General features: G+C 47.8%; 1 protein-coding gene across 50 annotated transcripts in view; it reads right to left on the bottom strand.

Moving 5' to 3' along the window:
- DYSF (dysferlin) overlaps positions 1-26,861 on the bottom strand; it is a 226,425-nt gene that overhangs the window by 161,358 nt on the left and 38,206 nt on the right. For 21 of the 50 annotated variants that reach the window (XM_081590434.1, XM_081590440.1, XM_081590435.1 and 18 more), the window contains exons 4-9: positions 14,424-14,529; positions 5,740-5,854; positions 3,897-4,108; positions 1,786-1,914; positions 1,336-1,398; positions 620-670 (exon numbers count right to left, since the gene is read on the bottom strand). In XM_081590434.1, coding sequence (XP_081446560.1) covers positions 620-670; positions 1,336-1,398; positions 1,786-1,914; positions 3,897-4,108; positions 5,740-5,854; positions 14,424-14,529 — 676 coding nt within the window. Of the gene's footprint in view, positions 1-619; positions 671-1,335; positions 1,402-1,785; positions 1,915-3,896; positions 4,109-4,446; positions 4,540-5,739; positions 5,855-14,423; positions 14,530-26,861 lie in introns of all 50 variants that reach the window. The other 29 variants (XM_081590413.1, XM_081590393.1, XM_081590401.1 and 26 more) reach the window with 3 other exon arrangements.

The raw sequence follows: 26,861 nt of genomic DNA, 5'->3' as shown, positions 1-26,861 counted from the left end.
ATGTAAGTACTTTTCCTGACTCTTTGAAATGTATCTTTTTAGAAGCCAGATAAGTCGTTCCTCGGCTTTAGGACCCAGGAGTGCCTTTCCCCAGGTTCTCCAGTCTCTGGCAAGGAAAGGGCCTACCTTAACCAAATTGTAAAACTACCTCCCATCATAAAAATGCAAGTTTGTTTTCTGATTTTTCCTGTGACGGTCACCCCAATTACCAGGTAAAGTTAGGGTGAACTATGTGTCCTGAAGGTGCTATCCTGGCCACTAACTTGGACATTAGTAATTGTTTATTGTTCATCTCAAGAATATGTATGGAATGGGTTGTGTCTGCTTGGCTCTATGCAAGATTTCTTTCTGTCTTTGCAATCTCTTATTAGATGGCCCATAATACCATCGTATTGGTTTAATCTTATTCAATAACAAAAGTGCTTTCTTTCTCTACTACCTTTGTGAAGATGATTTCTGGGTTAGGAGAAGATCTTATTTGGTTTTTATCATCATATTTTTCCCAACACAGACCAGGACGGATAGGTCTCTGAGCACCAACCCTGCCTATCATCCACAGAGTTTCCACTAATGTGGATAAAGGAGAACTGACTGCTTTCAAAGAGAATAAACCATTTACCCTGAACTCCCCGATGAGAGCATCTGTTCTGAGGGAACGGGAGTCCACCACCTGAAAGGAAAGACAAACTAAAACTCTGGTCCACAAGTAAATGTTGGCCCAGACAGGTCCCAGCCCAGTTGTTCCTCCTTCCCAAATGATAACAGCCCACACTCTTGACAGCACTGGCTCTATCCCAGAGATTATTCTAAGCAATGCTTAACCCTCATGAGAACCCCACAAGTAGGTACTATTATCATTCCCATTCTCCAGATGAAGAAAGAGGCACAGAGAGACCACTTGTACAGAATCACACGTCCCCTCCAGGGTACAGGCAGGACTAGAAGCCAGACAGTTTGGCTCCAGAGCCCACACTTCTAACCACTCAACTATACTGCCTTTCAGACGAAGTGGGGGTGATGGAAAGAGCTAAGGTCCAGTGAAACAAAATCTTATCCAGAAGCAGACATATAGACAAACAAATAAGATGAAAATCAAAAGACCACAGCGTGAATGAGTCTGGTACCTGGGGAAGCTGGGTGGCATCAGGGTCTCCCCACTCTGCTGCCGCCTGCATCCAAGCCCTGAAGGCATCTTTGTGCCAGGCAGAATGGAAGGGGGGAGGGCGAGGCTGTGAGCTGCTCCCTGTCACCCAGGCTTGGCTTCTACACTTCTTACACACGCACACACACACACTGAGCCCACACACACACAAGCCCCTGATGGGTCGCACGTACCGTGATGAAGATGGGCTCATTGAACAGCTCCGCGGGAGAGTCAAACACATTGAAGAAAAGAGTCTGCTGGTTCAGGGCGAGAGGGGGACGGATGAAGGCTTGCTGAGCCCGGGCAGGGAGGAGACGGCCACCGCCCAGCCTCCAGGGCTGGTCCACACAGCGAGTGTGCGGTGGGCTCAGCCCTGCACCAGGCTCTGGGGATTCAACCTCACAGAAGTGGTCATCTCAAGGACAGGGTGGCCGGCCCCATGGATGGTGGGGACATGGAGCAGGGGGAGCCCAAGGCAGGAGTAAGAGCAGGAGCCCTCTCTCCAGCTTCTCAGATAACCTACTCAGGACCGGGCACTGCTCTCCACCCAATGCTAGTGCCATATGCAAAACCTGAGTGAATTGCCAGGCATCTGCTGTGCACTCCCACCAAGGCACTAGCCCTAACCCAGGGGCTCCCACCTCGTTGAAGAAGGGGCTGTTTCCTTTGTGGATACGCGTCCGCTTCGTCTGCCCAGCAGCGGTGACCTTGACCACAGGCTTGATGTTCACCCCTGGCAGCTGGCGTCCCTCGATCACCTGGACCCTGATCTGAAAGCCAAGAGAGGCTGTGAGCCGGAGGAGAGGAAGAAGTCAGGCACGCACCCCCATCCCCACGCAAGAGTCAGAAATCTCAGGGACCACCCCCACAGCCAGCCTCTTGGGACAGGTATTAAAAAGGAATTAGGATGAACATTGTAAGAACAGTATTTTCCCACCAAGGTCCTTGGCATCTATAACACCCCATGGAGAGCCCCATAAGAGCTCTCAGGCTGCCCCAAGTAAGCTGCCAGCAGTAAATTCCAGGGCTGGCCTGAGAATCCAGTCCCTGTTCAGTACCTGCACAAGCCCCATCTCAGACCCCTCGATGCTGATGTTTTTGGGTAACTTGAATACTCCTCACTGACAATTCCCTCAGAGGTCAGAGCTACATAGTGATGCAACCCCACTTCATTCTTATATAGTATAAATGCAAGACAGAATGTCTGACATTCTTAGAAGTGAGTTTTCTTCATTGAACTTTGGTAAATGAGGGTTTCAAGAACATCTGTGCTCTCAAAGTTAGGCAAAAGATTTAAGAATATTACGTTTTAAAGTATTAAAGCTTTCATGAAAAAAATACAGCGTTTACTGGTTCTAATTTCTAACCAGCAATTATTTATTTTAAAAATAAGCTTCTATAGGATATATTATCAATGGCAATGGGAAGAGGGAGTGAGTGATTTTTATTCTCTCCATTGTATTTTCCAAATTTTCTACCAAAAATTTATTTTTTTCATTTATTTATTACTTATTTGGCTTCACTAGGTCTTAATTGTGGTATATGGGACCCAGTTCCCTAACCAGGGATTGAACCTGGGCCCTCTGCATTAGGAGTCTTAGGCACTGGACCACCAGGGAAGTCCCAAAATTTTGTTTGTTTGTTTGTTTGTGTTAAGAAGAAAACAATAACATATCTTATAAATAATAATAAATTAGAATTTTGTCTGTCAGGCAAACACGAAAGTGAAAGTGTTAGTCACTCAGTCGTGTTCAACTTTTTGTGACCGCATGGACGATAGCCCACCAGGCTCTTGTGTCCATGGGATTTCCCAGGCAAGAATACTGGAGTGGGCCACCATTTCCTTCTCCAGGGGATCCTCCTGACCCAAGGACTGAATCAGGGTCTCCTGCACTGCAGGCAGATTCTTCACTGTCTGAGCCATCAGGGAAGCAGGCAAACATTGTGGGTTATAACCAAAACTTTTCTGAAATTACCACAATTTGGAACTGAAATATATTTTTATAATTCATTGCATTTAATAAATAAATATTGAAGTTTCCTGTTGTTAATTTTTAAAGTAGTTCTGAAGTTAAATATCGCTTAATGCAATTACATCAAAATGGAAAATTCTGTAGAAAAGAAAAAGAACAAGAAAAGGACCCAAATTAAATGAGATAGATTTTTAGATAAAAATAAGTCAAAGGGTTAATATTCATAGTTTTATTCTGTGACGAGCTTGAACAAATTCAAACTGCACATGACCTTCAGAAAAATCATGACTATTAACAGGGGGGATGGATAGAGAAAAAAAGATTGGCAGAGCTTCTTAGATTTGGTGATCTTGTTCGAATGCAGATTGAGTCAGTGGGTCTGGGGTGGGCCCAAGATCCTGCCTTTTTAACTTGCTCCCAGGTGACACCCATGCTGTTCATCACTTTGAACAAGTATTCCCAGCCAGTATTCTTGCCTGGGAAATCCCGTGGACAGAGGAGCCAGAGCACTGGCTAGGGGACGTCTGGCTGGGAAGACAGGTAACAGCTCTGGTGATATTGGCGCTCTGCAGTGACATCCCCCCTTTTTTTTAAGAGTAAAACCAGGGGCTGGGCAGAGGCTTTTTCTAGAGGCCCCAAGACATGGCCTCCCCATCGAGCATTTGCCCAGGACCCGGGGGAACCAGACTCCCACCTTAAGACCTGCCCCACAGCTACACAGACAGGTTTTACGCTGGCCTCAGAGGCTGCCTCTGGCTGAAGGAGGAGACCGCGGTCACCTGGAAGTCCTGCGGTTTGTCCGACAGCAGCTTTCTGGGTGCAGGCGTGCTTTTCTTCCTTCTGCCCCCAGGGTGGTAGGGGGGAGGATGGGAAGGTGGCTTCTTCGGGGTGATGGGGGTCCCCGGGCCCAGAGCCCCACTCTGGTCCAGGAACGGCTCGGCCTCGTCTCCCGTGAGCCCCTGGTCCTCAGTGTCCTCCTCTCCTCCTGTGTCTGGAGGAGAGGGTAGTAATGAGGCTGGGTCCCTCTGGCCCCTGGGTCCCAGCTGATGGAAGATCCAACGGCCCAGCACCCACCTCCCCTGCCCCTCTCTTTCCCCACCGGTCAGCCAGGATGGATGAGGGAGAAGAAGAAGATCTTCCAACAACTGAAACTTGAGGGTGGTCAGTCCAGTTAGCAGGCAGGAGGAGACAGAATGGCCCCAGCCCTCCCCACCAAGTCCTGCAGGAGGAGCCCTCCTGGCTGCCTCATCCCACGCTGGGGAGCTGATGGTGGCAGCAAGTGAGCTGGTTACAGGCGGGAGGATCGGCACAGCCCAGCCCGCGTCTCACCCGTGGGGGCCAGCCACTTCTTTCCAGAGTATCTTGTGTCCACGGTGCTGTCACTGAGCAGGGACCAAGTCTCGGCCCGGCTCTGTCCCCCACCTGGCACATGGGCAGGGCACAGCCCCAGGAGGGGAGGAGGGAGCTGGTGAGGGAAGCCAACCTAAGGCCCCCCACCCCCCACCAGCCCTGCGCCCCCATCGCCTGCCCCCGCCCGACACAAATCTCCAAACAGGTGCCATGTCTGTCCAGACAGACCTTCTCGCCACCTTTGGGGCAGGACTGAGTGGCCAGAGCCTAACTTTGTCAGATCCACCTCAAAGTGGTCCCAGGACATTTGAGACCCTCGGTCTCTCCACTCTCAGTCACCAGGAGCACCCCTTCTTCCTCCCTCAATCCCAGTCCAGAGGGATCAACCCACCTCTGAGCTCAGACAGTGCCAAGTCCAACAAGAGGAGCCCCGCTCTGCCTCCCCCACCAGGAGCCCCACACGGGTCCCGGGACAGGCTCAGGGCACACCTGGGATGGGCTCCCTTCACCATGGGAGAAATGCTAGAATCTTTCCCACGGGCAAGACCCCACCCGGCCCATCTGTGTGCTTCCTGCTCACTCCAGCAGGCTGACCTGTCACCCCACCACCACCACTGACAAGCCAGCCACCCTGGGCTAGGTCCTCACTTCACAAGGCCAAGAGAAGTAAGTAAAGGGCAACTTGAGACTTAGTCAATTCAGTCTGCTCACTTTTCACAAATAATAAACTGTAGGCCCAGAGAGGGAGTGACTGGCCCGAAGTCACACAGCTACTTGGTGTCAAGGCAAGACAGGAACTCATCCCCTGACTTCAGCTCAGGACTCTCTCAAGGGAAGTCCAGCTCTTTTGTCACATGTCATTACTAAAGGCCTATAGAGTGCTGGGCAGGGAGGCACGTGGCTCTGGGGAGTGAGTGGGGCTCAGGCATCTCCTAGGATAGACCCCCTCCCCAGCACAGGCCTGCCCTCTAAAATTCCCACCTCTCTGGAACTGCAGAGGGCCGGGTACCCAGCGCCCACACAACCCCCTCCCTGAACAGCTGGCACTGGGAGGACGTCCTCACACTAATCCTAGTGGCACCTAGGGGGCATGCCTCCTGCTCCTTTATTTTGTAAGACAGAAGTCAGTTCTACAGACTCCTCACCCACCCACGGCCTCTCTTCGCCAGGCCTGGGCAGCCTCCAATCTAGGAAGGCACCCTGTTCCCAGGCTCAGGTGTCACCACTAGTCTTATTCCCCAGGCCCTGCCAGGGTGAGCGCGGGCTTCTCACCAGCCACCATATCCATGTCAGGCAGAGTCGGGGAGGGTTCCAGAGGTGTTAAGGGTGGGAAGGTGGGCATGGCTCCAGGCAGCGGCGTGTAGGACACCTGTAGGACCAGTGAGGCCTGGAAGAGATGGGGGTGAGAGGGCAGTGGGTTAATATGTTGGCCTCCGACCACCACCCTCCAGCATCCTTCCTGTTCCTTTATCCCTGTTCCTTTCCTCCAAACCAGGAATGGAGTCTGGTTTGCAAGAGGCTGTGGCAAAGCCACCTCCAGGGGCCCATCAACATAGTCAGGTGGTTAAGAGCACTGAATCTGAAATCAAGTTCCACCAGTCAGAAGCTGGGTGACTTTGGCAAGATCTGAGACCTCTCTGGGCCTCAGTTTCCTCATCTGTAAAATGGGGGTAGTGACAGCACTAGCACTTTCGGCACAGGGTCAAATGAGGATTAGATAGTGAACTGAATGCCTAGCAAGCTTCTATAAATGAATCAGCGATTGAACTTCACCTGCAGGACTTTTCAACTCTCAGCTTACGCCCATCTTCAGAAAAAAAGCCCCCTTGGCCACTCTGCTCAGTCAAGGGTCCTCCCTTGTTTCTCCACAGACGGCTCAGCCTCTCTCTGCTCGGGCCCCAGACAGCACTGAAAGGATGAGGTCCTCTTTCCTCCCAGAAGCAACTCCCAGATGCTCTGGCTTTGACTAGCAAGGGCGGAGTGACCCATCACATCGTTCACATGGACGGGGGAAAGCTGCCTTGTGCTCCCACCCCATCGAAGCCCACCAGGAGACCAACACCCTTCAAAGGGCCTGAAGAAAAAGTACAGCCACGGCAGGTTCTCCAGCCTTGCTGCTCCCAGGCCAATGGAGGCCTGACCAAGCCTTCCCTAGTCCAGCAGGCTTCCTGGGGCAGCCTTTTAATCCATCAAAGTAAGAAAAACTTCAAAGCATGAAAGTTTCAGAAATTACAAAAAACTTTTAAAAAAATGTAAAAGAAAATAAATTGCACAATCCCACTATTATGCACATTTTGATATAATTCTCTCCAATCTTTTAAAATGAATAATGTTCAGCTCTGCTGTACATCAAATATTTTTCTTTTACTTCATATGAGACAATAAGCATTTCCCCAAATTTTGATAAACCCTTTATAAACATAACTGTTAATGATACATAATATCTTCTGAGCAACTGAGTGTAATTCACTAGACAGCTATCTCTGCTGAGTAATGTTAGGGATGTCCGGAAACCCTTGGAGCAAATCTTGGTCCTGAGATGGAAAGAGCTCACAGTTCTGGGTGTATCCAGCTCTGGAGCTTGAACCCTTCAGGCTGGGGCCTGGACTTAGGCAGCCAGGCTCAGGGAGGGCATGGCGGGGGTGTGCGTGGGTGCTCAGAACACTGAGGAAGGAGGCTGACCCAGTTCCCCATCCCAGGAGACGTAGTAGGAGGCCCAGCAAGACAATGAGACCCTTAAGTTCCAGATCCAAGGCCCTAACGGCCGTGCAGGTTCCTGAATCACCACCAGGTGTCGCCGCTTGAGCTGCCAACGTGCCCCCAACCCCAAGCTCTAGCGACGCAAAGAACAGCCGCTCCGGCGGCCCCAGGTAACCAGGCCCGCCCACAGCCACGCCCATCTCCCTGAGACTCCCATTCAGGTCTGGGTGGGCCTGGGAAGCTGTGTTTTTCTTCACTTCGTCCAAAGGCAATTTGCGCTCTTCGGAGCAGTAACGAATTCCAGGGTTAGGCCAGAGAAGGTGGATGACCCAGGAACGTCTTTTTTGTGCCAGAAAACAAGGAAATATTCAGAGAACTATAGAAACATGGCAAAAGAACACAGAAACCTTTTGACATGTTTTGCTATCAAGGGTTTCCACAGGCTAAACCTAGGACAGTTTAAACATGAAAATAAATGACGATGGTAACAGACTAAACCACTGAATAAAACAGAAATATATAGATGGGGAAACAGTGGAAACAGTGTCAGACTTTATTTTGGGGGGCTCCAAAATCACTGCTGATGGTGATTGCAGCCATGAAATTAAAAGATGCTTACTCCTTGGAAGGAAGGTTATGACCAACCTAGATAGCATATTTAAAAGCAGAGACATTACTTTGCCAACAAAAGTCCGTCTAGTCAAGGCTATGGTTTTTCCAGTGGTCATGTATGGATGTGAGAGTTGGACGGTGAAGAAAGCTGAGCGCAGCAGAATTGATGCTTTCGAACTGTGGTGTTGGAGAAGACTCTTGAGAGTCCCTTGGACTGCAAGGAGGTCCAATCAATCCATCCTAAAAGAGATCAATCCTGAGTGTTCATTGGAAGGACTGATGTTGAAGCTGAAACTCCAATACTTTGGCCACCTCATGCGAAGAGGACTCATTGGAAAAGACCCTAATGCTGGGAAGGACTGGGGGCAGGAGGAGAAGGGGACGACAGAGGATGAGATGGTTGGATGGCATCACTGGCTCGATGGACATGAGTTTGGGTAAACTCCGGGAGTTGGTGATGGACAGGGAGGCCTGGCGTGCTGCGATTCATGGGGTTGCAAAGAGTCGGACACGACTGAGCGGCTGAACTGAACTGAACTGATATGAATCCATATAGAAATAAACGAATAAATACGACAGGAGGACACTTTTCCTTATAGTGGAATGCCAGATGATTAATGCAGAAAAAAATTAATAATTGATTTAAGATATCATCATTTAGCAAGCATTGAAGCAACAATCCAACCAAGAAATAAAAATGATCGATGCATGTGACAAGGGCTCAGGGCCGGGGCAATGGGATGATCCAGAAGGATGGGATGGGGAGGGAGGTGGGTGGGGGGTCCAGGAAGGGGAACACATGTAAACCCATGGCTGATTCATGTCAATGTATGGCAAAAACTATTACAATATTGTAAAGTAATTAGCCCCCAACTAAAATAAATAAATTTATTAAAAAAAATAAAAAATAAAAAAAAAATAAAAAATAAAATGAGTGTTAAACCTGCTAGATAAACATTAGATACGAAACAAAGTATTTAGAGTCACAAAGCACCTTCCCCCTGTCCCCAAATCCTTACTTATTAGAAAGGGGAATGGATGCATGATTGGCAGAGAAACCCAGCAAATGCCAGGTGATCAAATGATCCAGGGTAATCACACAGAAATGAAACAAATCAAAATCGTGCCACTCTAGGACATGATGGGGTCAGCACAGCATTGCGGTGTTCTATTCCTGCCAAAGATGAACAACCTAAATCTAATTGCAGGTGGATTCTTTACCAGCTGAGCCACGAGGGAAGTCCAAGAATACTGGAGTGGGTATCCTATCCCTTCTCCAGCGGATCTTCTGACCCAGGAATCGAACCGGGGTCTCCTGCATTGCAGGCCGATTCTTTACCAACTGAGCTATCAGGGAAGCCCATTCACGAGGAAACAGCAGGCAAATATGAACAGGGGGACATCCTACAGGACAACTGGCCTGGACTCCCCAAAATCTCAAGGTGACAAGGTTATAAAAGTCAGGCTGAGGAATTCTCCCAGGGGGATGGAGACTAAAAGAGACGGAAAGGACTAACAACACATGATCCTTAATTGGATCCTTTTGTTTTAAAGGGCACTGTTGATAAAACTGATACAACTTGAATGAGAATCTGTGGGTTTAATGGTCGTGTCACATCAACATAAATTTCCTCATTTTGAAGGTTTCATTATGGTTATGTAGGAGAAAGTCCTTAATCAGAGAAAAAACATACTAAATTCAGGATGAGGAGTCAGGAGTTGGAATCAAATGGCTTAGAACAAAATATTCTCTCAACCACTCTTGCAGCTTTTTGCTGAATCTTAAATTATTTTAAAATAGAAGGTTCTGAAAATCTGAGAAATTTTCTTCTGCTCTAACCACAGGAATCTCATTTAGCAGAGATGAATTAAGCCCCCCTAACAGGTGGTGGCCGAGGACTTCTGACCCTAGCACCAGATTCCTTTGAAGAACACCACTTCCTGTTTCTCAGGGCTCACCTTGCCCAGCCACCATCCTTCACCACCTGGGGGCTCCCTGTACATCATCTCTGTGCAGAAGTGAAGCCATGTGAGTGTAACTGCTCCATGCTGTGGACTGGGTGCCATTAGCACGGAGGCTCAGGGGGGAACTGTAGCCTCTGAATCCCAAGACCATCCAAGTAACCCCTCCCCTCCTGGAGTTTCCTGAGCATCAGATCTCCACACTGAGAGCCCCCCCACCAACCTCCTGAAGACTTAGCAACATGCCAGTGGCTCCAGGCGTGTGAACAGACCTCCAGCACAAAGCCAGTTCCATCTTTTACATGCCCATCAAGGAGCAACAGGAACATTCCTGGCAGCTTCTAAGGATCTAGAGCCCAGGATCTAGAATAGATCTCGCAGCAGGGGGCAAGCTCCAGGGTCCGCTGCTTCATGCCCAGGGCTGGTTAATTCTGGAGACTTCTAGCTCTATTGAGAATTAAAGGAAACAGGGCCTGTCTGTGGGCCTCACTCAGGATCAGGACCTCCCACCCTCACGGGACATCATATCTCATAGCCTGTCCCCTTCTCCAGACATAAACCAGAGCTGAGATTCTCTTTCTGTAGGATATATGTGAGCCCCATGCTCTCCTAGACAGTGACCTTGGCCCACAGCCCCCAGTAGGACCCTCTTTAAGGCCCTCCATATCAAGGCACTCTATCTGACAGCCCTGTCCCTCAGCTCCTCAGCCCTAGCACCACCACGCATGCATCCTGTCCCAAGGCCATTATCAGTCAGCTATGTGTCCATCAAAGCATGCTGCCCTGGAGCAGGTAACCTCAGTCACCCATGTCTGCCATCTGGGGCTCACAGTCAACAATACCACAGAATTCTAGAAAGTCCTGTCTGGCCCCCAGGCTAAGAGGGTCCAGGAAACCAGGACACCAGGAGAGGCAAAAAGACAGACAACCCCATCAGATCCTCCTAGAGGTTACAGGCCCCAACTCCCGGGTCCTTCACCTACCCTGCCATGTTCAGCTCCACTGCTCACTGCCTCCTTCCTGGGCCACAGCTCACCAACTCTGAGCTTAGGAAGATCAACCCTGGACCCACCCACCCTCACTGCTCCCAACACACTTCACGTGCCTGGATCACATTTACCTTTCCCTCAGACAACACCCAGAAGCTGGCAGGCAGGTAAGGTGTGGTCCTGAGCTGAAGCAGGGGTAGATGGCGGCATCTTCAGTCACTTGAAGGATACTCAGGGATTCACCAAAGCACCTCAGTGCTTTGCACCTCAACACACAGGGCCCAGCCAGCTCCCCGGCCCACCCCACCACTTGGTGTCATGTGCTCTTCTCACCCAGCGGGTTTCCCTTTCTGATCAGACTCTAGCTTTTAAGGAGGAGGAGCTACTGACATGGTTTCCATGGTGTATCATCCATACTCTCATCAGTAAGCTGCTCTTGAAACACATTTATGAGTATGCTGCTTTCCTTCATGTATGTCCCGCACCCTCGTGGGCCTGGAGACTCCCCCAGGACGAGGGTAGCGTTCTCCACTTCAAGCTAGAGGCGTCTGGATAAAGTTGGCATCTTCTCATGGCACGCAGCCCAGTGTGCCCCATCTGAAGGGACTTGGGTGAGAATGACAGGCAGATGGGGCCCACAGGCTAGCCCACTGCAGCCTCCCCCCCGCCCCAGTCCTGCTGGGTTTCCTAAGGATCCCACAATCAGCATCACAATCTCCCATCACACCATCAACAGCTTCCTTTGGCCCTCTGAGGTCATCTGAGCTACAACTAACTGGGGATGCCTGCCAAGCTCTGCACGCCAGACTCAACCCAGAAATCAAGCTCAGAAAATGACCAGTGAGAACACACAGCTGAGACAGGGCGCTCCGTGCCTCTGAGCAAACCCCACGCTCTGCATGCTCATGAGTGCCGTGCAACCAGCCTCAGGTCCCGGGCCCCGGGGCGGGGGGAGTCCCAGTCCAGAGGGTCTCGGGACCTGCCTAGGGCTGCAGTGAGACTCAGCTCTATCACAGGGGCTAGAGGTTGGTCCCGGACCCTCTCCACAGGCCAGAGCCACCTCCTGGGCTAAAGGGAAGGAGGTCCCAGACTATACTGTGATTTATAAGACATACATTGGGTCATTGAGACGACCAAAGTATATTTTTCATATATAGTTAGTCTTTGTCCACATTTCCTGGCTTACAGCTCCCCAAACTCTTGGAATTTCCTAAGTGTTGAGAGTGACAAATGTATCTCTTGTTATATTAGTGCGGTGACTTCTGGACCTCATGTGAGGATGGAGCTGATTGCCAGGAGGACCAAACCTGTGACTGAAGGGTTGTAGCTTCAGTCCTGCCCCTAACCTCCAAGGATGAGAGAGGGGCTGAAGGTTGAATCAATCACTGATGGCCAGTGATTTAATCAATCATGCCTATGCGATGAAAACCCAAAAGGATGTGATTCAGGGAGCTTCTGGGTTGGAGAACACGTGGAGACTGGGGAGTGTGGCGCTCCTGGAGACAGCATGAAGCTTTGCTCTTCCCCAGACCTTGCCCTGTGTGTCTCTTCTGTCTGGCTATTCCTTAGATATATCATTTTATAATAAACCCATAGTCTAGCAAGTAAAATGTTTCCCTGAGTTCTGTAAGCCACTCTAGCAAATTCACTGAACCTGAGGAGGAGGTCCTGGGAACCTCTGATCTGTAGCCAGTTGGTTAGAAGCACAGGTAACAGCCTGGGCTTGCTGCTAGTATCTGAAAGGGGGGCAGGACTGAGCCCTTAACCCGCAGGATCTGCTGCTATAGCCAGGAAGATGGTGTCAGAATTGAGTTGAATCATTGCTACCCAGCTGGTATCCAGGCATTGCTGATTGGCATGGGGAAGCCTCCACACACACACATTGAAGGTGGGTCCAGGAACCTAATTTACCCCACCTCCCGGAGCCCGTGTTCCACTCCCACCCATCACCTTCTGGCTCTCACACCCCTTCTTGGAGACTTGGTCTGGGACGGAGTGACAAGCTCTGCAGACAGCCAGGAGTCCCAGCCCAGGGAAGAGAAGGCAGTCAGCTCCTTGCTGGTGCTTGGGAAGTGCAGACAGAGTGCGGGAACACAGTGAGAGGAGGAGAGGTGAGGCAGCTGGGGAGTCACAGCCAGGCTCAGCCCCATGGTTGGGTGTCTCAGGGGCTGGGTGGGCCTTTGAGCTTGGAGGGGAGCAGGGGCGGGCAGGCTGGCAGGAAACACCAATGTCACAGATGCAATGGAGGATGTGAGAGAAGAGAGGTTTGAGCCACTCAGTCAGGAAGTGAAAGACTCTGGTTGGAGGCATTGGGGGCCTGACACACAGCAAAGTAGGCAACCCCCATCCCTGAGAGCAGGGGAAAAGCACCAAGCAGATCCCCTGACTCCAAACACCTGTGTCCCCTGCTGCCTCGATGCCCTCCTTGACTCCTCCATCAGTGCTCTGCATCTCCGGAGCATGCCCTGGCCATCTTCAGGATCCCCAGAAGGGGCAGCTCTTAAGTCTCAGAAGTCCTAGAGCTCTTCCTGAAGAGCTCCAAGGGAGGACAAAAGGGATTCAGCAGGTGATGCACCTTGCACAGACCAGAATGTTCTTCCAGTGAGCACTGTCTGAGAAAGGGATGGATTCTCTAAGAGACATTTCTACATCAGAGAAGAATCCCAGCCTTGAGGAGCCTGAGACACGGTCAGGGAAAACTCCAGCATCAGAAGGGCAGTGACCCCAGAGTCCACTCAAGTCCTTTCAACCTCTGAGAGCTGGGAGACACACCCCCTGATTCGTGTCCCCATCTGGACACCGATTCACCGTGTGACTTCAGTCACTCACTCTCTTCCTCCAGCTCCCAGTTCCAAGCAGTGCTTCCATTCAGAGCTCTACCCAGACCGGCCACTTCTTGACTCACCAAGCCAGCCAAGAGCCCCCAGCCTCACACACACACACACACACACACACACACACACACACTCCACCCGGCAAGGTGGCCACACTCTGAGAGACTCCCCAGGACCCCACCGAGAGGAAGTATTTCCAAATCAGTAGACACCCCAGTGCATCCTCCTGGGAGGTGGGGCTGACCCAGAGGAAAGGTCAGGAATTCTACTGACCATGAAGAAAGGACCCCACAGGGTATATTTAGCTCACTAAAAATAATGGAAGGCTAGGGATGAGGGCTGGGAATGGTCTGGGAGGGCTAGGAGAACACTGGGAAGGCTGGGGGAGGAGCAGGAAGAACAATGGAGGAAGGGAAGGGGGTCTGACAGGTCCCGGTGGGCAGGGGAGGGGGATGTCTGCCTCCCTCCCGCTGTGATCTGTGACCCAGATGACTCAGCTATTCCAGACCCAGAGAAGGGCCTGGATGGTGCCGAAGGACTACCAGGGAGATTGGGGTGTGTAAGTAAGGCCGCCAGGAAGCTTGGGGAGGCATCAGGTTTCCAGTGAAACACCAGTCCCAGGAGGTGACCCGGGGCAGACTGGTGTGAGGCAAGGCTGACTTGAGCCCTGCTGGTGGGGCCCAGCTGCATCTTCTGCCCCTCCCATCCTAGCCACCCCTGGGCCCCTCCTGAGCACCCGGAGCTTCTATTGGGGTGGGCTAGGACTGGGTGCTGGAGGCTGGACCTTGACACATGACTGGGGTCAGAGAGCAGGCCTCTGACAGAAACCGGCCGGATACAGAGGCCAATGGACACTTACCCCTGTGGGCTGCTTCTTGGTGTCCAGCAGTGGGGCATTGAAGCTGGCAGACAGGCTGGGGGTGGCGAGAACTTCCCGGAGGGGGATGTTGGCTTCCCCCAGGAACCTGAGAAGAGAGAAAAGTAGCAAGTAAAAAAGCAACCAAATGCACCCAGTTCTTCTCCCGAATGCCACCTCTCAGACAACCTCTTCTCACCACTGCCACCTCTCAGACAACCCATGGACAGGCTGATCTGCCTAGAATACCTAGGAACACTCAAGACTTCCCTGGCAGTCTGCCGCGGTTACCCCATCACCAGGTCTGGAAGGCCAGGCCCCTCTCCGGACACTAGAAGAATAAGAGACACTTTCCTTTCCCCCAAGGTCAACTTTGACCCCTTCTGTCCCTCCCGAGACGCCCAGCCTCACCTCCCCATGTGCCTGGGTTGTCCTGCCCATCACACCTAAACAGTCCACCAGAGCAGCCTCTCCTGGAAGCACGCCTGCATTCTCCTCTCCCTCCACAGCTCTCCTGACCCGCCACTACACAGACCTTCTACCTAGTGTCCCTGAGCTGGGCCAGCAATGAGGGTGAAGGGAAAACACACAGACCCTCCTATCTTCAGGGACAGGGAGCGAGGAAAGTTGGAGCGGGGAAGTCTGCCCCACTCTCAAAGAGGCCCAGGACTATCACACATGCGAGGCCATATCTCTGACCAGGGGGAGAGGGCCCATAAACGGATGGTCTCTTAGGAAAGAGAAGGTCGTCACTTGATGACCAGTGAAGGGACCCTTCAAAAGGGGCCAAGGGAAAAGGTTGTGTCTCTAAGCCAAAAAGAGAGCAAAATGTGTTCTGCAGCACTAAGGAAATCAGAGCAGCAAGTGGCCTCTGTCAGTCAGAACTGTGGCTGTGTCTGCATCGAACTTGGGCATGATTCCTGAACCTTACTGTCAGGACATGAACAACGGCCAGTCACAGATGTACTTTCATCATTTGCTTCATAATTTTTTTCCTGATGGATAAATAGCACACCCATTATCTGGGACCTCCATTTTTCTGGTCTCTGTAACAACTGATTTGAATAGGAATCTTTATAACTTATGAAATAAAACGTCCATCTTGACCTAATTAATTGTTAAAACTGGCTGTTCACAATGATGTAGCACTTCACATTCACTACTACTATCAAGAAACAGAAAACAGAGAAGGGAGACATGTACACGTACAGCTGAGTCCCTTTGCTGTCCACCTGAAACTACCACGACATTGTTAATTGGCTATACTCCAATATAAAATAAAATGTTGAAAAAAAAAAAGAAATAGAAAACAGCAAATGTTGGCAAGGATGTTGAGAAACTGAAACCCTTGTGTTGAGAAATTGAAACATTGGGTGGAATAGAAAACGATGCAGCAACTATGGGAAACAGCAAGGTAGTTCCTCAAAAAGTTAAACATAGAATCACCATATGACTTAGCAATTCCTCTTCTAAGTAAATACCCAAAAGATGAATTTAAATCAGGGACTCAAAGAGATACTTGTACACCCAGGTTCATAACAGAGTTATTCACAATTGCCAAAAGGTGGAAGCAACCCAAGTATGTAACAGTAGATGAATAGACAAATAAAATGTGGTAAATGTACACAATGGAGTATTATTGAGTCTTAAAAAGAGGAAAATTCTGACACTTGCTACAACATGGTTGAACCTTGGAGATATTATGCCAAGTGACATAAGACAGACACAAAAAGACAAATATTGTATAGTGACCTAGAGTGGTGAAATTCATAGGGACAGAAAGCAGATTAGTGGTTATGTGGGGTGGGGCATGAGGGAAGAGAGAGTTATTATTTAGGGGGTATAGAGTTTCAGTCTGAGGAAGATGAAAAGTTCTGAAGAAGGATAATGGCAATGGTTGCACAAATTGTAAAGTTCTGAAGATGGATAATGGCAATGGCTGCACAAATTGTAAATGTACTTAACACCACTGAACATAAAAACAGTTAAGTGGTAAGTTTTGTTATGTATGTTTTATCATGATAAAAATAAATTTAAAAACTAGCTGTTTGGGTAAGTTTCTTGGCAATAAAATTCCTTTATCTCCATCCCTCTTGGAACCAGCAGACTCTTAGTTGCTTTGCAAGTTTCTTTGTTAGCAAGGCAATAACCCTGACACATACATGTGTGTGTACATGCTAAATAGCTTCAGTTATGTCTGACCCTTTGTGAACCTATGGACTATAGCCCGCCAGGCTCCTCTGTCCATGGGATTCTCCAGGCAAGAATACTGGAGTGGGTTGCCATGCCCGCCTGCAGGGGATCTACCCAACTCAGGGATCAATCCCACAACTCCTGCGGCTCCTGCATTGCAGGTGGATTCTCTACCACTGAGCCACTGGGGAAGCCCAGCCTGACATGTACTCAAGACCAATTTTTCTAACATTTCTTTACAGAAGAGGCTGTAAAAAAGAAAACTACAGGCCCAAAATGGTGTCACTCATGCTAAAGCCCATAGTACAAAACCTAGATTTAATTATGGGTCTAATTGCAGTTTCAACTTTTCCCAGAAATGTACCCTTAATAGGCCAGTCTGGAATATTCTGGTCAAGCACCACAATGGACATCTGTCATGTAGGCCCTCTCCACCCCACCCCCACCCCAGCCAGTGGAAGACGAGGTAATCAGCATAATAAACCCTTGCCTGATCCCTTCTCAACTCCCAAAAAGTTGATGTCGTGGCTTTAAAATAACCCTTTATTTTCTTTTGTTAATATCTTCTTGCCCTACCCGCCTTCAGCCTATGAAACTTTCCATTTTGTACAACCCCTCGGAGCACCTTTCTAGTTGCTTTAAATTCATGAGTCGTTGTGAAAGTGAAAGTATTAGACACTCAGTAGTGTCCAACTCTTTGCAACCCCGTTAACTATAGCCTGCCAGGCTCCTCTGTCCATGGAATTCTCCACACAACAATACTGGAGTGGGTAGCCATACCCTTCTCCAGGGGATCTTCCTGACCCAGGGATGAAAGCCAGGTCTCCTGCACTGCAGGTGGACTCTTTACCATCTGAGCCACCAAAGAAGCCCAGTCAATTCATGAGTTATTGAATAGAACCAATTAGATCTTCAGATTTACTTGGTTCAATTTTGGTTTTCAACAGAGCTAAAGGGAGAGATGTTTGCTAATATTCATTTCAGGCTTCTAAAACCACTCAGGACGCTAGGAATCACATTGTCTGGAATTCAGACTAGTTTTGTTAGGGGAACCACTGACTGAAACCGACTACCCTGGCCAGGCCTGACAGTAACCTCTTGGCACCAGTTATCTTACAACAGGAGGTCCTGGTAGGGAACACCACCAACCGAAGAATTAGAGAAAAGTCAAAAGAAGAGAGGAGATGCCAGTCCATATGTCCTACTAACCTTCCGGGATCCTTCTCATTGGACTCCATCTTGGCTGAATGATGCAAACGTCACCACCAGGAAGGACCCTAGTCAGACTGATTAGCCAGAGACAACCGGGGAAAAACCCGAGAGTGCGAGTCATGTGGCAGAGCAGTTCCCTGGGGTTCCCTGACCCTGCTGCTCTCCACCCAGGAGCCCTTCCCAATAAAATCTCTTGCTTGGTCAGCACATGTCTCCTGGGATAATTCATTTCCAAGTGTTAGACAAAAGCCCACTCTAGGGCCCTGGAAGCGGCCCCCCTTCCTGCAACAGTTTGTGTTCTATTCCTTTGCAGAGCAGAGCAGGCTTGTATCATAGCTCACTAAAGCAGGCCTCCTGGAATGTCTCCATCCCAGAGGCAGAAAGGAAAAGGCCCCTGTCACCAGCATGTTGACTGAAGTGTCCTCACAACCAGAGCAATGTCAAGAATACTAGAGAGTAAGTGTGTAGAACCAGGAATCCATGCTGAAAGCAGACAGGGGAGTGGTCCCTGGGAGAAAGAGAACGAGGAATGGCTTTCTTGACATAACAGAAGCCACTTGGGGCTTAAGTCATTTGATGATCTAAGCCTGGCCACAGTACTTGTCTTTGAACAGTTCTCAATAATAATGATCTTAAGAAAACACAAGGACAAGCTTACCAGGTAAAAGTAATAATAACAAAAATAAATCAATTGTAAAGACTCCCAGTTTTAGTTCAATGGTAAAGACTAGCTTAATGCACATTCTTGAGCTGTTTTGCAGAATTTAAATACCACCCTGGGCGCTCATGGTAAAGAATTCACCTGCCAAGCAGGAGACACAAGTTTGATCCCTGCGTCGGAAAGATCCCCTGGTGAAGGAAATGGCAATCCACTCCAGTATTCTTGCTTGAGAAATTTCGTGGACAGAGGAGCCTGGTGGGCTACAGTCCATGAGGTTGCAAAAGAGTCAGACACAACATAGAGTTTAAATAACAGCAACAACTGGGTCAGCTAGAATATAAGGGATGACGATGTTGACCTTTTCTGACCCTCAGTCAATCAACTAAAACTTGGACTCTGCCTACTGCCCAAACCCTTTCATGAATATGCATATACCCTTTAGCTTAAAACTTCCCCAATTCTGCTGTTTGGGGAGACACTGCTTTGGGAAACGTTCCCTATGTTCTCCTTACTTGCTGCAAGAAATAAATCCTTCCTTCTCCCAATCTTTGACTTGGTTGTGTCTTTTGGCTCAACAACCACTAAGAGGCGAATCCAGTTTCTGGGTGACAATGTGACACTGAAAACCTAGGGCAGCAGAAAGGAGGGACTTGCTTGAGCAGGTAGATGGTGGATGGCGGACTCTGCCCTAGAACTTGTGAAATAGAGTCGGTAATGCTAAGAGAGCTCTATAAGGTGGAGCTGGGAGGTCATTAATGAAGTGTGATTCATATATGGCTCAGCCTGGATTTAATCTGGATTTAATTTAACACCTGCCAGAAACCAAGATATTTATGGGACCTTTACCCTAAAATAACTCAGTGAGAGTCTACCCATCTATCAGACCCCTACCCTGAAACAACTTGTAATACTTTAAGCACAAATATTGTCAAAGTCAATCACAATTCTCTCTAGGCAACTTTTAACAACCTCCAGGCTTTTTGTCTTTATAAGCCCTTCTTTCTCCCAATACTTTCACAGGTACCTGAATTTGTGTCTCCCATATTACATTTTTTAAATGTTTATTTATTTATTTTGGGCAATGCTGGGTCTTCATTGCTGCTCGGCTTTTCTCTAGTTGCGGTGAGCGGGGCTACTCCGTAGTTGTGGGGCACTGGCCCGAGGGGGCAGGACTTGGGCTTCAGTAGTTGTGGCTCCCAGGGTGAGTTGTCCCAAGGCATATGGGATCTTCCCAGATCGGGGATCCAGCCCTGTGTCCCCTGCATTGGCAGGCGGATTCTTTACCACTGAGCCACCAGGGAAGACCCCTGAAATGCAATTCTTAAAATCCCAAATAAACTATTTTCTTATTTGCAGCCTCGTGGATTATTTTCTGGTTGACAAATTTGGTCCCCAGATTCCCAGGGCGGCAGGGCAGGCAGGGGAGCGAAGGGATGGCAGGCCTGGCGGTGCAACCTGGAAGCTGCAGTCAGAGCGCCGCGCATCGCTGAGCACAGAGCAGCCCAGCCTCCTCTGCCTCCCTCGCCGCCCGCCCAGCCCTCCGCCCGGGAGAATTCCCGGAAGCGGGGCGGGAACAATGGGAGGAAATGCAGGAGGAAGCGGTGACTCCACCCCTGCCAGCCCGCGGAACAGGCATCTCCACGGCCTGCTCCGTCGACTGCTTGTTATTTCCTCCCTTCAATGTCTTTCTGGGTCATAAAATACCCCCCACCTCCCAGCCCTGCATAGGCCCTGGGGTCAGCCCTTCCGAGGGGCTGGGCGGCTTCACAGGCCCCCATTCCGCCAGGAGGAAAGACTGGAGGCAAGATGCCCTAAGCCTAAGGAGCCGGCTGTGGGGTCAAGCTCCGAGAAAGGCAGAGTGTCCTCTGAGTGGGTGGAGGAAGGAGGGAAGATGGAGGGGTCTGAGGCTGATCCAGATGGAAAAACCCTGATGGGCCACTCTTCATTCATTCATTTCAGGGAGGACAGAGGAGACATGATGTTATTCAGGGGGATCAGACCTGGGAGGATGCAGATCCTTGAGGAGACTCAACCCATCCTGAGATGAAGACTGAGACACAGAACTTAGGGCACCCAGCCTTCTGCATAAGAGGGATGCTGCACACTCGGTGGGTACCAACCTTTAGTGGCAGGCAGGATTCAGTACAAATGAGGCAAGGATGGGCCTGGGGGCCTGAGCCAGCTCTGAGTGTGTATGGAGCCCAGTAAGCTGGAATAAAACCATGTGAGCCTTGCACCCCCAATCTGCACAGTCTACTGATAGAAAAATGCCCTGCCCAGCCTCTCCAGATCCCATCATCCCTCTTGGCTGTGTTGTGTTCTGAAGCCACTGGAATGTGAGGGCACAAGTTTGGGGGCCGAAAGAGCTTCTGCCATCCCAAAGACAGAAAGTGAGGTCAGGAATCAGCATGGAGGAGAGAGAGAAAGGTCAAAGCAGCTTCCATGTTGACAGGCACACTTTTCCTCATGGAAGAAGAAATCATTCAAACGCATCACCCAGTAGGTTACTGTCCTGCCAGCAATGGAAGGTGGTGACCTCCAAGTCTGAGCCTTAAGTGGGAGGGTAAGAATTAAGGTGGCCAAGTAAGTTGATTTTAACAAAGCACAAAGAAATCAAAACAATTTTATTTTAAAACATCTGGCCACATATGGGAAAGGAATCTTAAGGAGTAGATATATGTAGTGGATGACTCACTATGCTGTACATCTGAAACTAGCACAACACTATAAATCAACTATACTCCAATAAAAGTTAAAATAATAAGTAAAAAAGGAAAAACAGTGGGCCATTTTACATCATTGTTTATAAGAACAAAACACAGGAGGCAACCCAAATGTCAAGCATAGAAGATGAGTAAGTTTAGACATACAACAGAATACTATGTTGTTGTTGTTCAGTCACTAAGTCATGTCTGACTCTTTGTGACCCCATGGACTGTAGCATGCCAGGCTTCCCTGTCCTTCACTATCTACAGCTGTAAAAATAATGGGAATATTACACTGTAGATTTATAATGTATGGAAAATCTTCAAGATACATTGTTAAGCATATGGATCAATGGAACAGAATATAGACAGCCCAGAAATAAACCCACACCCCTATGGTCAATTAATATTTGACAAAGGAGGCAAGAATAAACAATGGGAAAAAAGACTGTCTCTTCAGCAAGTGGTGTTGGGAAGGTTGAACAGCCACATGTAAATCAGTGAAGTTAGAACCACTGGAACTCAAATGGCTTAACCACTTAAACTCAAAATGGCTTAAAGACATAAGACATGATACTATACAAGTCCTAGAAGAGATCAAAGGCAAAACATTCTCTGACATAAACCGTGCCAATGTTTTCTTAGGTCAGTTTCCCAAGGCAATAGAAATAAAAACAAATGTAAACAAATGGGACCTAGTCAAACTTACAAGCTTTTGCACATTATAGGAAACAATAAAACGAAAAGACAAACTGCAGAATGGGGAAAATATTTACAAACAGTGCAACCAACAGTGTTTAATTTCCAAAATCACATACAGTTTACACAATTCAACACAAAAAAGCAAACAACCCAATTGATAAATGGGCAGATGACCTAAACAGACATTTCTCAAAAAAAGAAATACAGATGGCCAGTAGGCACATGGCCTACTGAAATGAAACATGAACAGATGTTCAGCATTGCTAATTATTAGAGAAATGCAAATCAAAATTAAAATGAGGTACCACCTCACATCAGTCAGAACAGCTGTCGTTAAAAAGTGTACAAATAAATGATGGAGAGAGTGTGGAGAAAAGGGAAATCTCCTACACTGTTGGTGGGAATGTAAGTTGGTATAGCCACTGTGGAAAACAGTATGGAGGTACCTCAGAAAACTGAAAACAGAATTACGTTGTGTTATTATACAGATAATACAGATTACTGTGTGATCTAGCAAGCCCACTCCTGGACATATATCCAGACAAAACAATAACTCAAAAAGATACATGTACCTTTTTGTTCATAGCAGCAGTATTCACAATAACCAAGACATGGAAACAACCTAAATGTCCACCAACAGATAAATAAATGAGTAAAGAAGATATGGTACATATACACATGGAATACTACTCAGCCATAAAAAATGAAATAATGCCATTTCGCAGCAACATGGATGCAACTAGAGATTTTCTTACTAAGTGAAGTAGGTCAGAAAAAGAATGACAAATACCATGTGATGTCACTTATATGTGGAATCTAAACTATGATGCAGCTGAACCTCTTTATGAAAGAGAATCTTGGACATAGAGAACAGATTGGTGGTTGCCAAGGGGGAGAGGTTGGGGGGCAGTCAAGTGGGAGGCTGTGTGTATATATATATAATATATATACATGTAAAACTGAATCACTTTGCTGCACAGGAGAAATTAACACAACATTGTAAATCGCCTATACTTCAATTTTTTAAAAATATTGATTTTTTCTTAAACATACATTGTTAAGTGAAAAACCAAGTTCAAAAAATTGTGTATAATATGCTACCTATTACTTAGAGTAGTCAGAAAGTGTAATGCTGGTTGCCAGAGGCTGGAGGGAGGGGACAATGGGAAGTTATTGATTAATGGGTATAGAGCTTTAGTTTTACAGATGAAAAGAGTTACAGGGATGGATGGTGGTGATGGTTACACAACAATGCTAATGTATTTAATATCACTAAACTATATATATACTTAAAAATGGTTAAGATGGTAATTGTTATATTTTACCACAATACAAAAAAAGTCTATTTTAATAAATAAATATACTAGCAGTTGTGTAAAAATAGGAAAGTCAGAATTTATACTGGTGATTAAGCAATAATATGAGTGATAGAGAAGAAACAAAAAACAGTTATAACCGTGGGAGAAAGATGAGAAGCAGATGGAGAAACAGAGGGAAGAATTTCGCTGCATTTTTTAAAATCATTTCTGGTCTTATAGTTCCTTAAATTTTTTTACAAACTCGAAAATTAAATTTAAAAATGAAGCATAAAAACATTTTTTAAATTTTATAATTTATTCATTCAACAAATACTTATTTCACACATCATGCAAAATATTGGGCCTGACCTCATGGAACTTACATTCTTCTAAGAGCTGCCTGCCTTCTGACTGAGTGTGTATTAGATACGGTGCCAAGCACTCTACAAGTATACCTGTCACAGCGGTGGGGTTGGGTACTGGTGTTAGTTCACTTTATCTTACAGATGAGGAAACTGGGACTCAGAAAGGCATTTGACTTTTCTGATTTCACACAAATAACAGACAGAGCCAGAGTCCAAAGGCCTGGCCTTAGACCCAATCATGGACTAGCAAACATACCTCAGAGCTCTGTGAGCACATCGTGAAAGACACATAAAGATCCTTGGTTTGCCTCATCAATGGAAACAGGAACCCAGGCTATAAATTTGATCTGGTTCAATCTTTTCCAAAAAAATCTGATTTTAATCATGCCTTCTTATTTTCTGTATTTTCATGACATATTTCGACATCTAAGGCTTTGCTCACTTTGGAGAGGCCGCCCTTCCCAGGGCTGGCCAATTCCTAGAGACAGTAAGGACTCACTGGCAACAGCACCTTTCATATGCAAACCAACCAACCCAGAGCCCACACCCCCACCTCTCCTCTACAGAATGCTCCCACTCAGCCAACATTCCCCTGCCCTGAAACACCAGGACCAGGTACCACAAAACTCCATGTAGCCCAACACCCCACAGCCTGCTGAAATTATTCAGACCCGCCATCCCTAAGGGTTTCCCTGGTGGCCCAGATGCTAAAAAATCTGCCTGCAGTGCAGGAGACCCATGTTCGATCCACATCAGTATTCTTGCCTGGAGAATCCCATGGACAGAGGAGCCTGGCGGGCTACAGTTCCTTGGGGTTACAAAGAGTCAAACATGACTGAACGACTAACACTTTCACTTTCACGGCCATTCCTAAACCCACTCACCCTGCCTCAGGTCAGTTCAGTTCAGTCACTCAGTCGTGTCCAACTCTTTGCAATCCCATGGACTGCAGCACGCCAGGCTTCACTGTCCATCACCAACTCCCAGAGCTTGCTCAAACTCATGTCCATTGAGTTGGTGATGCCATCCAACCATCTCATCCTCTGTCATCCTCTTCTCCTCCTGCCTTCACTCTTTCCCAACATCAGGGTCTTTTCTAAGGAGTCAGTTCTTCACATCAGATGACAAAGTATTGGAGCTTCAGCTTCAGCATCAGTCCTTCCAACGAATATTCAGGATCGATTTCCTTTAGGATTGACTGGTTGGATCTCCTTGCCATCCATGGGATGCTCAAGAGTCTTCTCCAACACTACAGTTCAAAAGCATCAATTCTTCAGCCGTCAGCTTTCTTTATAGTCCAACTCTCACATCCATACATGACCACTGGAAAAACCATAACTTTGACTAGACCGACTTTTGTCGGCAAAGTAATGTCTCTGCTTTTTAATATGCTATCTAGGTTGGTCATGGTTTTTCTTCCAAGGAGCAAGTGTCTTTTAATTTCATGGCTACAGTCACCATCTGCAGTGATTTTGGAGCCCCCCAAAATAAAGTCTGTTACTCTTTCCGTTGTTTCCCCATCTATTTGCCATGAAGTGATGGGCCAGATGCCATGATCTTAGTTTTTTGAATGTTGAGTTTTTTTTTTTAAGGCGTTTTATTTATTTATTTATGACTGCACTAGGTCTTCCTTGCTTTGCTTGGGGCTTTCTCTAGTTGTAGTGAGTGTGGGCTTCTCTTCATTGCAGAGCACATGTTCTAGGCGTGTGGACTCTGTAGCTGTGGCACACGGGCTTAGTTGCTCCACAGCACGTGGAATCTTTCTGGACCAGGGATCAAACCCGTGTCCCCTGCATCAGCAGGCAGATTCTTATCCACTGTACCACCAGGGAAGTGCCGAATGTTGAGTTTTGAACCAGCTTTTTCACTCTCCTCTTTCACTTTCATCAAGAGGCTCTTTAGTTCCTCTTCACTTTCTGCTTACCCTGCCTAGCCCTTTCTTTTCTGAGGAAACCACAGAACAGGCTCCTGTACGTGCTCTCCTCTCACTCCCTCTGCCTCAAGATTGACCCTGGTGCTTCCCAGTGCCTGCCCCTCCTCTAGGGCACTGATGAGACGCAGGAAGGGAAGGGTCCTGTGTGGGGAACAGGTCTGGCTGAGGCCCCAGGAGAAACCAGCCAGTCAGAGAGAGGCAGCCGGGCCTAGGGCAGGCATGGCTGAGGGGCCCTAAGAGAGAGGCTCTTCCGCTGAAAGTGGCCTCCACACCTGCAAGGGTGCAGATCCCCCATCAGTACTCCGGGTCTCCCCTGTGCCGTGGTGCCATGAGCTGAAGAATGAACAGGTGCAGCGGTCCAAAGAAGACAACAGCCTCCCATGGGAAAGGCTTCCACAGCCCAAACTGGTAAACTATGAAGGGAGTGCTGGCAATGGAGAACCAGTTCACAACCTTCATGGTAAAGACTGAATCAGTCAAGAGGCACCCGTGGATGTTAAATCTAGAGGGATATTTTGATGAGGAGCAGGATATCCGCAGAGTATTAAAGTGTCTCTTAATATACTTCAAGGAGGAAAAAATAACAGTAAAGACACAATGGAAAAATTAGGCAATACCTTGACAGGTGATCGAAATGATCAAAATGAATATCACCAAAGAGGGATACCATGTATCTCCAGATCCTGAGACAAAACACAACTATAACACAACTAGGAGATAAACTATGACAGATTCCAGTCAGGAGTCAGTAACCCAATCTGATCATAAATCTAATAATGAGAAAGACATCAGACAAACTCCAAATAAGGAATATTCTTTTTTAATTTGAGGAATATTCTATTTTTTAATTGGGGTATTATATTATTCAAAGCTTCCTGGATGGCTCAGCAGGTAAAGAATCCACCTGCAATGCAGGAAACACAGGAGACTTGGGTTCAATCCCTAGGTCAGGAAGATCCCCTGGAGGAGGAAACAGCAATCCACTCCAGTATTCGTGCCTGGAGAATTCCATGGACAGAGGTGCTCGTGGGCTACAATCCATGAGGCTGCAGAATCAGACATGACTGAGCAACTAAGCACATACACACACACACACACGTTATTCAAAAATATAGATTGACACAACTGTGGAAATGAACCAAAGAGGTTATGGAAATATGATGATGAAATTCAGTGTGAGAGTCTAGACTGGGGATCCTGTACAGGAAAAGAGACGGGGGAAGTGCTATAAAAGACATAATGTGGCCAGTTGATAGGATTAAAATACAAACAGTAGATTAAAGTAGGCAACCATGTTAAATTTACTAAAATTGGTAACTTACTGTACTTATGTAAAAAAAATCCCTACTCTTAGGAAATATACATGGAAGTA

The sequence above is a fragment of the Giraffa tippelskirchi genome, chromosome 4 (genome assembly GCF_054371585.1).
Source record: "Giraffa tippelskirchi isolate mGirTip1 chromosome 4, T2T-mGirTip1v1.2.pri, whole genome shotgun sequence".
NCBI classification, from domain to species: Eukaryota; Metazoa; Chordata; class Mammalia; order Artiodactyla; family Giraffidae; genus Giraffa; species Giraffa tippelskirchi.
The sequence above is the reverse complement of the archived record's forward strand: the minus strand, read 5'-3'. Positions and strand labels throughout refer to the sequence as shown.